Source organism: Aedes aegypti, chromosome 1 (assembly GCF_002204515.2).
Source record: "Aedes aegypti strain LVP_AGWG chromosome 1, AaegL5.0 Primary Assembly, whole genome shotgun sequence".
In the NCBI taxonomy this organism is placed as follows: domain Eukaryota; kingdom Metazoa; phylum Arthropoda; class Insecta; order Diptera; family Culicidae; genus Aedes; species Aedes aegypti.
The window spans coordinates 284,890,435-284,903,745 of NC_035107.1; the positions used below are offsets into that span (position 1 = coordinate 284,890,435).

Genomic DNA, 13,311 nt, shown 5'->3' on the forward strand with positions numbered 1-13,311 from the left:
TGTATTTTGTTAAATAACTTCAGTTCAATTATCTACTTTGCACTTTTTCACCGAAATCGCATGGACGAACACGATTTGAGAGAAATGCTTAACGATCGCCACCAGTCACACCACCCAGTCAACATTTTGGTTGGTGTAACTTTTGTTATACATTATTCTATATGAACCAATTCAATCGTATAGAATGCATGAAAAGGCTATATACCTACCAAAGTGGAGGCTATATGCGTACTTGGCACGACTTTTTCAGACTTTCTGCGATCAGAACTACGATGCCACAAAATTAGCATGAGAATAAAAAAAAGTTTCCAGCGAACCTATAACGCGGGACATCTGGATCCGGAATCGGGCACCTTACCACTGTACCAGCAAAGGTTACTTATTCAACTTATGATTATTTGCCAATATTAATACATGTTTCATGTACAGCGGCACACACTTTGTTGTTCTTTGAGGCCCATTGTCAGCAGATACAAAGTTTGGGTGACAATTTTTGCTAAGCTATTGCGATTTCATACGATGCTTTCTGGATTGATATATGATTTGTCAGTTTATATAACATAACGCGATTCTATGTTACACTATTTACGACATGTTTTGTTGTCAACACAGATTGTCGTTTATGAATCGTATTGAGGATTTATATACAACTTGTGTTGACATTGATAACGCTTAATTTAGCATCTTGTGCGATTCTGATTTTTGACGCATGAATATGTGATTTTGGATGCACATTCTTATACGATACGTGGTTCACTGGGCACTTTATGATACAAGTTTATTCCCGCCCCCTTATGTGACTTACTTCGCCGGGCACTTATTTTCGCTATGGAAAACCTTCGTACTTCTCCACTGAAGGATTTCATTCCAATCACACGCCGTAAAACTTCTTGAAGTCACGAAATTTTATGAAATTTCCCCACCGACCGCATAAAATTGAGAATGTAAACAAACTTCAATCCGTCATACTGAGAAAAAAAAGCTTGTGCGCATCAATGTGTGCGCGATGCTCGACGCAAAAATACGGTTCCTTTGATTGTGTTGTTTTCGCTGCACTGTGAGCAAATGGCATAATTGAACGGTTAAAAGGAATTGTATTCATATGTTCGGGCTGAATTTTGATGACGAACAATGAATTTTTAAGGAAGTTCGTATATTCCATCATGCTGAAGGAAAGTATAGAGATGCCCGTAGATCTATTAGAATATTTCATGATCGCGTTGATCGCGATCACTCAATATATCACAGTGAGCCGTAAGTAGTGAGACGAATCTGGAAACTGATTGCGACAGAAATGAAAACGATACGACGGATTGAGAATACGGCAAGATGCATTTTCATTGCATTATATCCAAAAAGAGATCAAAATTTATCAAAATCTTATTGCACAATGCTAAAGCCGTTTTGAGAAAGTATTGTTTGGCATCGGTTTGTATCAGCATCATTCACTGCAATACTGGGAAAATTGCAGTTTTCACTGATCGATGCTTAATACGATGGATACTAGCACATCACCCTACCAAATGCACATCACCCTGGCCAAATCATTCATTCAACGGATATCTCAAGGCCCCGATGAACTGGAAAGATGATGTCTTCGACAAATTTGTAAGGCAGATCAATGGCTATCTGTCAGTAACAAACCTAATTCGGAATTTGTCCGCTAGTATCAAATTTTCTTTAATCTTTTATATCGAGATCTTGAAGAGCTAGAAGGTTGGTGTATTCGGCAAAGATGCTAAGCAGATCAAGAGTTATTTGGCAAAAACAAAACTAATTGTTAATTTATCCGATAGGTGGCCCTAGTAACATTTTTTCTTAAATTGTCAATATCTTGACAATCGTATATGTTAGAAACGGAGATGAACCAGCCTAGGGCTGAAAATCTCCTTAATAAAGCTATTTTTTTTTTAACCAACCAACACTACAACTAACTGTACAATAAATCTTAAAACTATTGGCTCTCCCGGTTTTTAACCATAATTGAGCCGTGATTCGATTTGGTAATTGTATGTTTTTTATTATTATTATTATTATTTATATTAATATTATTATACATTATTGACTGCATTACTACACATTTTATTTTTTCGTAGTTATTGATCTTTCTATAAACATGAACTTCGATACATTTATATTTTCATCAAATCCTTATTTTGTTCTTAGACATAAACACGTGGATCAGTTGTAACATCTTGATGTCTTTACAGCCCAAAATGTCTCTTATTGGAAGATAATTGCGTTTGCCTATGGCTTGTAAGTCTTTTTTGAGTTGTTCTCTACTTTCGTTGAACCGATAACATGACCATAGTATGTGGTCAAAGTCTTCGTAGGAAACTCCACACTCGCACATATTAGAATCCGTTAAATTAATTCGATAAAGGTGGCTTTTCAGAGCATAATGGTTTGAAATTAGCCGCGAGAATGTTTTAATAATCGTTCGAGTCACATCCAAGTCATGAAACCAAGGAAACTTTGAGACTTTCGGTATGATGGAATAACACCATCGCCCCATATCACTTCTATCCCATGATAATTGCCAGTCTTCATTCATTGAAGATCGTACTGATTTAGTATATTCTCTGATTTCTGTCCCGTGATCAAACAACCTCCCTTTTAGAGCTCCCAATTTTGCTAAGTTATCAGCTTGCTCATTGCCATAGATGTTGCTATGGGCAGGTATCCAAAGGAGCTTAATCCAAAATCCTTGAGAAGTCAAAGATCTGATAATGTCCTTTATTTGTAACACTGTTTGATTTGTATCATTGCGGATCCGATTAACCTGTAGTGCTCTCAAAGCACTGAGGCTATCGGAACATATGGTGTAACGCGTGGGAGGAAGTTGTTGGATTATTTTGCATGTGAAATAGATTGCTGTGACACCGAGCATGGATCTTGCATGCTAAAGAAATATCATATTGTTTCATTGAATACCCCGAATCCTGCTGATCCATCAATCAGAGAACCATCGGTAAAGAAAATATTTTGAATGTCTTCAGAATTAATTTTTTGCTGAAAAATACTCGGTGCCACTCTACTTAATTGATGTTGTGGAATGTTTCTGATTTCTGCTAAAATTGAATCATCCATATCAGGTATATAGGAATGAGTTTCAACACAAAATGAAAAGTTTCTCGTTGCTGGTGGATCATTTATCTTAATGGTGATAACGTGTCGGTATGCAGATAGCATTCTACAAGATGGATTTATTTCAAAAAGCTCATCTAATGTTTCTACCAACGGATGGTTTTCAGCTATGCATTTTACCAAGTATCTACAATTGAGTTCGTGGAACCTTGTCTGTAGAGGTATGACTCCAGCTATAACCTCCACCGACTTTGTGTGCGTAGAGTGCATTAATCCGATACTTATTCTCAAACATCGGAATTGGATTTTCTCTAATTTATGAAGGTGCGTATTGTGAGCTGATCCAAAAGTGAAACATCCATATTCGAGTACAGATAAAATTGTTGTTTTATACAGCATTATCATGTCTGTAGGATGTGCACCCCACCATGTTCCCGTTATGGTCCTGAGGAAGTTGATTCTCTTTGAACAAATTTTCTGAAGATAGGTCACATGGGCATTCCAGGTCATTTTGTAATCGAACCATATTCCCAAATACTTATGTACAGTGACATTTTCAATCTCTTCACCATATAGCCACAATGAGAGATTAGGTGGACTATGTTTTCTTGTGAACAGCATAGATTTGGTTTTCTCTACAGAAAATGTAAGACCATTTTCTGTTGCCCAATATTCAATGCGATCCAGAGATTGCTGCATGAAATGTTCAATAACGTATCTATCTTTTCCTGGTATAATTAGTACTGTATCATCAGCGAATTGATAGAATACACAACCATTAGGTAATATGCGCCCAATATCATTCGTGTATATGTTATACAAAAAAGGGCTCAAGCTAGAACCCTGCGGTATGCCGAAATAGCTGTAGCAAACTGTTTGTAGTGTATTTTTGTTATAAAAATGCATTATTTTAAATGATAGAATATTACTCAGAAAATTGACAATTTTTGAGGGCAGACCTAGTTTATGCATTTTGTCGATAAGAATGTTAATAACGATTGAATCGTATGCTCCTGAAATATCCAGAAACACGGATGCACACTCCTGTTTTTTATTAATGCTTAATTGAACGCTTGATGCTAGAAGCGCTAAGCAATCTCTTGTTCCTCGCCCTTTTCGAAATCCGTATTGGGATTCGGAAAAAATATTTTCTTTTTCTGCCCACAGCTCTAGTCGATTTAACAGCATTCGTTCTATCAATTTTCGAAGGCAGCATAACAGACAAATCGGACGATAAGAGCTTGCTTGAGATGGGTCCTTAGTTGGTTTCAGAACACTAACTACTTTGATTTGTCTCCACTCATCGGGACAAACATTTTGCGTAAACAGATCATTGAAAATTTGCAAAAGTATCTCTTTTGCAATTTTCGGTAGACTACTTAGAACAATCATTTTGATTTTATCGAATCCCGGAGAGGTATTGTTTGAAGATGCCAAAGCCATATTCAATTCCTCCATTCTGAACGGTAAGCTTAAGTTTCCAAAAGTTTCATTTCGGTTATCAGCGAAGTTCCTTATATCCGTTGGGACATATGGTGGACAAACTTTAGACGAAAACTGATCGACCCATTCATTAAAATACTCTGTTGTAGGCTCCGTCCGAATTCTGCTATTCCTCATCTTCCTAGCAATTGACCAAAGAGTGGAAAGTGATACATCTTTATCTAACGATTCAACAAAATTTTTCCAGTAGTTTCGTTTTTTATGCTTAGTCACTCGTGTAAATGCGGCTTCAGCTTTCTTGTATTCAAAGTAGTTTTCTCTTGATCCGGTGGACCGAAATAGTTTGAAAGCCATCGTCTTCTCTTCCAGTTTTTCTGAGCATTCCCTATCCCACCAAAATGTAGGATTTCGAATTTTATTTTTCCTCGATTCAATCCGTTTGGTCTGAGCTTGCAACAAGCATCGTATAAGGGCATTCGAAAAATGCTCATATCTGTCCTTCGCTAATTGGAAGTTTTCTTGTGATGATAATTCTATTACTAACGTATCTTTAAATTTTGCCCAATTTATGTGTTTTGTTAAATCGTATAAGATATCTTCAGAGATAACGTCTGGACCAACTGACGGAGAGAAATCTGTAATTATTGGTAGATGATCGCTGTCATTGGGATCATCTAGCACCTCCCAAGTGCAATATAATGCCAACGAACTAGAGCATAATGACAGGTCAACACAACTTGACGAATTCGGTGGACACGCAATTCTTGTATGGTATCCATTATTCAAAATAACCAATTGGTATTCATCAATAATATTATACAATATATTTCCTCTAGCACTGTCTCGTGAACTGCCCCATGAAATTCCATGTGCTTTTAAATCACCGAATAAGAAAAATGATTCATTTATCTGTGAAAGTGTAGTTTGCAAGTCCTGGGCTGTGCACCGACCATTTGGAGGGATGTATGTTGATACCACGGAAACAAACACTTCATTCACTTTAACGGAAGCTCCTATACACTCTACGCTTCCCGAAGAAGAAAGGTTGATAGATTTAAATTCAATACCGTGGCGCAATCCGATCATGACTCCACCGTATGGCTCAAGACGGTCTTTGCGAAGAATGTTATAATTCGGGATTCGAAAATATTTACTGTTCACAAGCCAGGTTTCACATATGCAGAAAACATCTATGTTGTTTTTCAGCAAGAGGACTTTAAGACGATCTAATTTCGGAACAACGCTATGTGCGTTCCACTGGAGAATTTTCAAAGATTTCTTTGAGGTTAAATTAGCCATTACAGCGGATGAAGAGTTTCAAGGGGCGTCGATAAGGAAGTTAGTTTGTTCCAAAGGGCAGTCAATAAGGGGATTACTTTGACGATCATGTCTATCCAAAACTGATCGAAATTGAGGAATTTGCATATGGTTTTCACTAATTCCGTAACGTTTTGCCCTGAGAAACTTTGCGTTTGCTCAGCTTCTTGCTCTTGGATTTTTCTGAATCCTGGGACATCTCTACCACTCGGTAAAGGAGGGAATGAATCACGCGTGCTATGTGGGAGCTGTTGGTCATTTCTATCGTTTATTTTGTTCTTTGGCTTAGTTTTTTTAAAGGTTGTGTCATCTTTCTGAGAAGAGATCCTGTCGATGGACTTACCGTTGACATCCCGCTTTCTCTTTCTCCTAGGTGGTTTAAAACCACTGTTCGAGCTGTTCGTACCATCATTGTCCTCATCTTCATGATGGGTCAATGCTTGGTAGGTGTTTTCGGAAACGAATGTTGGATCAACTTGTTTAACCAACGTCTCGTAGGACAACCTGCTACGATTCAGCAGCAATTGCTTATTTTCTTTCTTCTTTGCTTGATAATTGCGACAGTGCTTCATGGAACCATGTGGTTCCATACACAGAAGGCACTTCTGAATAGATGTACTTGCTTCCTCGCAAGCAGCCACATCATGATTCCCTCCACATTGTCCACATCGAGGTTTCAAAGTACAATACTTACTCGTGTGCCCCAGTCGACCACACTTTCGGCATAACATGATTTTCGGGGAATAAAGACGGACTTTCAATAATGCGCCATTTATGCACAGATAATCGGGTAAAGCTGTCCCTGCAAACGTTACGCGCATTGCATTTGAGGGTTTGAACGATATTTCATTGGATGCTATTTCTTCGCGCATTGCGAGTCTTTCGCATTCCAAAACGGAAATCATGGGGAGCTGAGGATTTGTGAATTTTCCCTTGCCAATTTTCACCACTTCTTCAGGAGAAATCACTTCGTCGTACACGACACCGTCGATTTCTACTTCCGCTGACGGAATATATACTCTGTACAGTCCCTTGAACCGAGGGAGGACAACAACTTCATTTGCTTCGTTTCGATCGGACATCGTCACTCGAATTTTGCGTAGCTCAACTTGCTTGATTTCTTTGACCGTTTTGAACAATTCGGCAGAGATCAGCAAAAGATTGAGAGGTCTATCGATTTTTCGAAAGAAAACCGTGTAGGGACCTTTGGCACTTTCAGGATAAATCCTTACTCTGGACGCCTCAAGGGGGCCATTCGAGTTGCATTTTCCATGAGAAGCACCCTTCGAATAGGTCAAATCCATTTTATCGCCTACCGTCTCATCCGGAGGATCAGGTGGATCACCTGACCCTTCCATCTCCGGATGGAGGGCTTTGCCAAAAAAGTATCAAAAATGTACCTCTGATCACGTGTTTAATCCAACCTCGAACAACAACAAAAGGGGCGACTTATCTTTTCACACCACTCGAGTCAAAAAGCTTTGTGTACCGAACACTAGTACCTAACAATAGAACCGAACAATATAGCACGGAGAATCGGAACGAACGTCTGTCTTCACTGACCGATGAACTGCGAATGATTAATAAAGCTATAATAATAATAATAATAATATGTTAGAATGTTGGTTTCTTCGACAAAGTTGTTCAGTAGGTCAAGAGTATCTGACAGTGGAACATTTAATCGATAGTTCATCGCACTATAAAATCTTCTTCAATCATCTGTGCATTGAGTCTTGATGAGCTAGAATGTATGTGTCTTAGGAAAAGTTCCCGATCAGTGGATTAGAACACAGTTGTAACAGATTTCGTTACTCAGTTAGTCCTTTTTTCAAACAAAATATGTTATAATTTTGTCTGGTTATTAGTTAAAATAACAAAAAATAGAACATAATTTCCTCTACGCTAAACAAAATTAAAGCAAAAATTTAACTTATTATGTTTCAAATCAAATAAAACTATAACTCTTTTGATTATTTTCTATAACTGAATTATAACAAAATATGTTAGAAACAATTGCTCTCAATTTTTTTTATAACGAATTATGTAATAATAATGATATAAATTGAAACAAATTTGAAACAGCCTTTGTAATTATAACTGATTTTGTTTTATTATTATAATTTCCTCCATAAGCTCAAAGTGCTCTTAACAATAATAAAACAAAATTTGTTATTTGTAACAAATCTTGATAAAATTGTGCTACAATTTTGTTGTAACACACTGGTCGGGATGTTTAGCAAATCGAGGGCCATCTGGCACTAACAAATCTGATTGAGAATTCATTTGTTAGGTGGCGTTATTAACAATTGCTCAACAAAAGTTATCAAACAGATCAAGGGCGGTGAAAAATATAATGCTAGGTGGCTACAATTTTGAAAACTTTTCTATCTCTACAAAAGGTTGGTGTCTTCGGCAAAGTTATTCACAGTATTACGAAAATCTCAAATTCTCATATATCATGCTCGAGATTTTTCTCACTTTAGTTGTAGCTCACGCAGTTCATACGTGAGTTGGATCTTCATTGGCTTGCATTTTCATTGTTTTGTTTTTTACTAGATATATAAAGAACCTTTCTAATCTAACAATATTGAAAATGCATTGAAATAAAATTGAAATGTCTCATTTGAAAGTTGAGTATCTATACAATGGTGGCTTTTGTGAGTTTGCACTCCAGTTTTCAAAATGACAACGTCCAGTAAGAGAAGCAGCGTTTCAAAATTTTGCTCGCGCGGCAAGAGAATCCGAAGTTCTCGCACGTAACTTTTATGAAATTTTCGAAACCTTCAAACTACGAAAATTCATAAAACAATATCTCGTCCGGTATGCCATATGCACGTGTGGTCTAAATAGTGAAATTTTCATCACTACGGGAACCATTAATTAAGAGATCTACGTCTACAAGTGCATCAAAAAGCGGCTGATACCTTTCTTGAAGCAGCATAATAGACTTGTGCTGTTCTGGCTAGACTTAGCGACTAAGGAAAAAGGAAATCGAGTGGATCGATGCGAAAAACGTGCTTTTGGTACCCAAAGACCAAAACCCTTTCAATAGACCAGAACTCCGCCCTATCGAACGGTATTGGACCTTGGTCAGCTGGAATTTCAAAAAAAAAAAAAACTAATAAATCCAAGGAAAACCGAGCAGCAGTTCAAATCAAACTGGTGTTCGGCGGCGAAAAAGGTCGATGTACAACATTTTATGGAAGGGATTAACCTGAAGGCACCGTAGTTCAGATTTGGCAAACCACATAATAAACGAACATTTTTTCCTTGAAATATATGAATTGAGCCACCAAAAGAAAAAAGAAGGTTTTTGTATTATGAATTTTGACTGAAAGATACGATTTTTTATACAATTCAAGACCGGATTCTCACATAAATGTCACGGAATAAAGTTGCAGGATTCTCACAAAATGTTGGTCAAAATTGACACAGAATCCAGAGTGGGATTTAATAAAATCGAATCCGGGATATAATCATGGGAGAGGTTTTCACATAATCTTCAAATAATTTCTTACCGAATTTTGAGCAGTACACGCTTCTTAAGAATATAGAATCTGTTAAAATCCTCAACATAGGTTCTAACGAAATCCTAAGGAAAATTTCACAGAATACCGCGCAGGATTCTCCCAAAATCCTGGAACCAGTTTTAAGAACAACCTGGGAAGGATTTTCAAATAATACTAGATGAAACTCTGACAAAATTATTTGAACATAATTTTGAAAGTTATTTGTATGCAGTCCTGGACAACAAATTGACAGGGTTCAGAGCAGAATTTTCTGCACAATTTCATGATGGATTCTGCCAAAATCCTGAGCACAACTCTCAAAGAATCTTTGAAAAGATTGTATCAGAGAAGCATATATCTATTTTCAAAATCTTTATCACATTCATTCGATTTTACCAAAAAAAATCGAAATTGATGCGCAGTATCTGAGAAGTGGCCCACGATCCAAAAAGTTTGTGCAGGTCTGCACTAGAGAATTCAATAAAATATGAATTAAATTTTCTGTAAAGTGTAGTTGATCTGAAAGGACATGAAAGAGCTTTTTTCGTATATATTTTCACATACAGTTCTATATTTATTGGCGTTGAATAATCCGTTGTCGTAATCATATTCATCATTGATTCCGGATTTCGGAACTTGGACTGAACGCGACACTGAATTAGGCAATTAAACGACACTTTATTTTAAAGTAATAAACCGGCACTGTAAAACCGAAGAGATATTTATTGCTTCTTCAAACGCAGTCGTAATAGAATGAAGATGGTTCTGTGCGCACGGTCGATTGGGAGATAACTAACTGCTACTAGTTTAGAATCTATCGTGTGTACCTATTGTAGTGACCGTAACGATATTCAACAATCCCACTCAGAAAATAATGATTTTGATTCCGTAAATCGAACCGACGGCTACTCCACGCAAAAGTACTTTCAAGACTGAAAACTTCGTCCTGCTTCTCCTCAACTCGCTTGTCGCGTTTTCACCTTCTCGCACCATGCATTTCTGGACAAACATTTGAAAAGGGCTCAAGAGGTCTTGAGCCTTTTTTTAGAAACGTTGCTGTTGAGCCCTTCTTAGCCCGCCCACGCAAACTAACACCACTATCAGAAAGATTGGTGTTAGCTCTTCCTGATAGTGGTATTGGTGAGCGTGATCGAGTTAAATTGGGCTCAACAGCGTCTTGCAAAGCCAATGTTTACCAATGTCGATGTGCCCTTTTGAAATGTTTGTCCAGATTTCATTCGTTTTCCTTTATCGCCCATATACGCATACCACTTTACTCATTCACGATCATCATCGATTCCGATGTGACGCTCATTGACGTTCTTCGAACACTCTCACAAACTTCCAGTTAGCTGAATTGTACACGCATAATGAATTTTGAACAATTATACAGCTCATTCACTACACCTATATGCGATATAATCTGTTCGGGTTGATGAGAAACCGACTGACAATGAGAGAGTGCTCTGAGTAAACTGTGAGGCTGTAGAACATGTTATGCTGAACGTTAGGGTGTCACAATTCAAATTGGTTAGAATCATGTAAATCACGAAAAAGGCAATCACCACGAATTCATGCAAACTAAGAAATTTGTAAAAACCGTGACTACTGTTACCAACATTATGTCCCTGAAACAAAGATTTGAAAACACTAAATTAAGAAGTACGATACTGTATCAGATGGCAAGTAGTCCCAAAAGAAGAAAATAAACATTTTCCCAGCTTACATCCACATTAAACATTACACGTTATCTCCTTCCCTCTCCCTCATAGGAACGCATCGGCATCGTCGGTCGGACCGGTGCCGGCAAGTCATCGATTATTCAGGCCCTCTTTCGCCTGGCACCGATCGACGCCGAAAGGGGGACCATCCTCATCGACGGGCTCGACACTGGGGCGGTTCCGTTGCGTCGCCTCCGGGCTGCCATCTCGATTATTCCCCAGGACCCGGTCATCTTCTCCGGCACGTTACGCTCCAATCTGGACCCGTTTGAGGGGCCCGGGCAGCCGGATGATAGCCGGCTTTGGGCGGCACTTGAGCAGGTAATGTTCGTAAGATTCTATAACAAAAACCTGAAAATCATTTACCCGAATAGCATTTACCGAACGTCTTTTTCCCAGAATGCGAGATGTACACGAATACGACATTCACCCGAATTCCCGGAGAAAGAAATTCGGGTGAATAGCTTTCGGGCAAATGCTTCTCGGGTAAATGACATAGAATCGTTCATAAGATTTGAATATTTGAACTTTTATGGCACCTCGCACTTCGAGGGCTATTTCTGGAAAAACTTTTCAAATATTAACACCCCTTTTCGATAAAACAGGTAAAACTGAAGGACGTAGTTGCTAACTGCTCGGGAGGACTGGACGCCAAGATGGTCGAAGGGGGAGCCAATTTCAGCGTCGGTCAACGGCAGTTGATTTGCCTCGCGAGGGCCATCCTGCGGGACAGTCGGATCCTGATCCTGGACGAGGCCACTGCTAGTGTGGACCCGGAGTAAGTTTTATCGTTTCTATTGTTTTCCTTTGCTGGAGGTGGGGTTGGGAATTAGATTATCCCCCGGTGGGAGTTACGACGAAAGATAAATTTCAATCTTGGCCGTCGTTCGGAAGAATGGGTTTATATTGTCTCTGATGGAAATCGGGTAAAAGGTGAAATACAACTTGAAAGGATGCTCTATGAAACGTGGAGATTCCGTTTTTTGTTTCATTGGAAGAGGATGGACGGTTTTTATGGTTTGCCATAGAATTTGATGCAATGTTGCTCGCTTTGCTGCGGTTCAATCTCGATAAGAGGAACGGAGGGTCGTAAACGTGGTTTTCGAAGCATTAAGTCTTTCAACGTTCAAAGATTTATGTTGTCGATAGCATTCCGTGATGAAATTGTTGCCATTTTTTTATAGCCTGTGAAAATTTGTATTTATACTGTAATGATGCATCTAATGCCATGTAAGCCGATTGACTAATAGAATACGTACTCAACATTCCTTAGACCTTGAGATGCACACAACAAGAACGAATAGAAAAATAGAATTAGAACGTTTCCTCTTTAAGCAATGAGAGCTTCCTCGAAGAAGTATTGAAAGCTTGGAAAGCTTCCTTCCAGAAGCTTGGAAAGCTTCCTTCCAGAAGCTTGGACGCCTTCCTTCCAGATGTCAGGATAATCAACGACCATATTATTTTTTCCCCATTTCAGTACGGATAAACTGATCCAATCGACGATCCGGAACCAGTTTCGAGATTGCACCATTCTCACCATTGCTCACCGATTGCACACCATCATGGACAGCGATCGGGTTCTGGTGATGGACGCCGGCCAATTGGTCGAATTCGACAGTCCAGCGAATTTGTTACTCCAACCCAGAGGCTTTTTCCGGAAGCTTTTCGACGAAACCGGAATGGACATCAATGAGTATTTGGTCATCCGAAAAAGTTGACAAATCAATCACGCCCCGCTAGGGTAACAACAGTTTGTTCAAATAAAGTTTCCGATGAGTACCGTCTGCCGTCATAATATTTGATTTCGTTCAGAAGGAAATTCCCATCCCTCTGGGGGTGGACGATTTCCGTTCGTGACTTCCGGCACCGTAATCATTATCTGTCAATCATTTGCACCACCCTGTTTCAATTGAGCTCATTATTTACCAGCTTTTCCTCTTTCCATTCGACTAAAATTTACGTAGTCAGAAGATTGGCAACTTCTCTACTTTCTGACTAGTGGATTCCGACAGATTGTATCATAATCATATCAAAATTTGTTACGAATAACAAGTTTTGTTTCTTAACGGACAAACTGGGAAAAATGATAAATTCCACCTGAAATAACGATGTTGTAAGTACTATTTTGTTAGAAAAAAACGCGTTAACTGAGTAATTAAATCTGGTACAATTCTGTTGTAATCCACTGGTCGAGAACTTCTTTCGTCAATCTTGCATGCATGCTAAGTTTTTCA

The 13,311-nt window shown here is 38.6% G+C and overlaps 2 protein-coding genes across 6 annotated transcripts in view; one reads left to right on the forward strand and one right to left on the reverse strand.

Moving 5' to 3' along the window:
* The window catches only part of LOC5578721 (probable multidrug resistance-associated protein lethal(2)03659), a 34,220-nt gene extending 21,351 nt beyond the window's left edge, over positions 1 to 12,869 (forward strand). For 2 of the 3 annotated variants that reach the window (XM_021838032.1, XM_021838033.1), the window contains 3 exons: positions 11,129 to 11,398; positions 11,683 to 11,855; positions 12,555 to 12,869. In XM_021838032.1, coding sequence (XP_021693724.1) covers positions 11,129 to 11,398; positions 11,683 to 11,855; positions 12,555 to 12,795 — 684 coding nt within the window. In that variant the 3' untranslated portion in view covers positions 12,796 to 12,869. Of the gene's footprint in view, positions 1 to 11,128; positions 11,399 to 11,682; positions 11,856 to 12,554 lie in introns of those variants that run through there. The other variant, XR_002498701.1, reaches the window with a different exon arrangement.
* The window catches only part of LOC5575947, a 547,305-nt gene that overhangs the window by 225,659 nt on the left and 308,335 nt on the right, over positions 1 to 13,311 (reverse strand). The gene's annotated exons all lie outside the window — the stretch shown is intronic.